General features: G+C 45.3%; 1 protein-coding gene across 1 annotated transcript in view; it reads right to left on the bottom strand.

The window, feature by feature from the left end:
• Window positions 1–1,854, bottom strand: part of Irak2 (interleukin 1 receptor associated kinase 2) — a 56,724-nt gene continuing 54,870 nt past the window's right edge. Inside the window, exon 13 of the mRNA XM_005365317.2 lies at window positions 1–1,133. Coding sequence (XP_005365374.1) covers window positions 1,021–1,133 — 113 coding nt within the window. The 3' untranslated portion in view covers window positions 1–1,020. The remainder of the gene's footprint in view (window positions 1,134–1,854) is intronic.

Genomic DNA, 1,854 nt, shown 5'->3' with positions numbered 1-1,854 from the left:
GCCACCATCGCCCGTGTGGAATTATTTTAAATAGTGAATTAGAAAGAGCTTTATTTCACAAAAGGGCTTGCAACGTGACTTTTTTCAAAAGTATATCCATGGCATCAACATTTCCTACATGGCAGAAACATGAAGTTAATATCTTCTATTTATTTTATAAAACAGGGCAGATGCACTTTCCAAAGTACGTCCCTAGCACCTTTCCTCCCAAGAGCTGAGGCAGGGAGAATAGAGCAGGGGTTACCGGACAAGGACTCTGACTTCCCACACACTGAGTGACTGACTTAGCTAGCAGCAGAATTAAACATGAGACTAGTTTTCATGAGTCTTCACCCATCTATAAATAACACACAATCCTGTAGCCTCCATTTAAAAAAACAAAACAAAACTGGGCATTGGCGTGATGGGAGGATGAAGGGGCACAGCAAGTGGTTCATAAATACCAGGGGATTACACAACTGAAGATGCAGAAAGCCTGCCAAGTCCTTTGCCAAGTGCCTTGCTTTGGTAATCTTGAACTTGAGAGATGAGTCAAGAATTTCACTGAGACACCAGCTGGAGGTCTTTTAGGAAATGGAGGTTTGCAGAAAGCTGTCGGCAGACACGACTGACAGGTGATAACTCTGGAAATCACCATGGGTGCTGCAGGATTGCTCTTGTCGGTTGTGGAGGAGTGAGAGCTGCTGGGACAACAGCCGCTGCTGGGACGGTACTTAATTAACATGGACTTCCTGGAACCATAAAACCACGCAAATCCTTGGGTCACATGTCAGGCGCTCCACTTCCTAGACCTCTCAGAAGTCTCAGAAAGGAAGAGCATTTCCTGGAGTTTGGTGTAAGCTGAGGTCCCCTGCCCTCTCTCCCTACAACTCAACACTGATGAAAACAGGTTTCCCTCTGTCCAGGCTGGCATTTGGGTTGTATGGGTCTTGACAGACCTCAGGCTGCCAAAGACCTCTTCCTTGACTGGACAATAGTCTATTCAGTTGAGGATACGAGTCCTCAGCTCTGCTCTGGTCATCAGGGTCCAAACAGCTCCATGCTGTCCAGCTTCTCCTCTTTGTAGAGTAGGATGTTTTCCATCAGTTTCCTTTTGGCCTCATTGATCTCAATTTTCCATGAAGTTTCTGTAGCTGAAGTTCAACAGAAAGTAGAAAAAGTGCAGCTTCAACAAGTGTAGCTATTAAAATTTTTATCAAGTTTGTGCTCAGGTCCCAAATGCAAGCAGCATATCATGGCATCTGCCTTTGCAGGAAGTCTGCACACATACCATAAGCCCCCAAATTCCCCAACCCCCACCACACATACACACCCTTGCCACAGAGAGGCTCCTGTGTCCCTCCACAGATAGGGGAGAGGTGAGAGTCAACAATACCACAGCTGTTTCTAAATCTCCTTCTTCCCTAAATAGTGGAAATCCAGCTACCTGTGAGGTATGTATATAAGGCATGGTGACTCTTCATCAAAAAGGCTTCAACTTTTATTTCACTAGGAAGCCTGGCATATTGGGACCAAAGTGCAGTGATAGAAGGAGTCTTCAGAAGCAATTGACAAGGAAGAAGAGGCAGGCAAGAGGGACTACACAGGCCCTGCTGGCCCCAAGAAAGTGTTTTTAAATACCATGGGTATGAGCTATACAGTGGGATTGCAGGGCATGGTGGCACATACCTGCAATCCCAAGATAAATAAATTGAGACAGGGTTTCACCAGATAGTGCAGGAGAAACTCTGTCTCAACTTATTTAATATTTTTTATTTTGCTGTGTGTGTGTATGTGTTTGTACCACTGAATACATGAGGTCAGAGAACAGCTGTGTGTGTGTGTGTGTGTGTGTGTGTGTGTGTGTGTGTGTGT

Source organism: Microtus ochrogaster, unplaced genomic scaffold (genome assembly GCF_000317375.1).
Source record: "Microtus ochrogaster isolate Prairie Vole_2 unplaced genomic scaffold, MicOch1.0 UNK1, whole genome shotgun sequence".
Taxonomy (NCBI): Eukaryota; Metazoa; Chordata; class Mammalia; order Rodentia; family Cricetidae; genus Microtus; species Microtus ochrogaster.
This window is presented reverse-complemented; position numbering and strand designations above follow the sequence as displayed.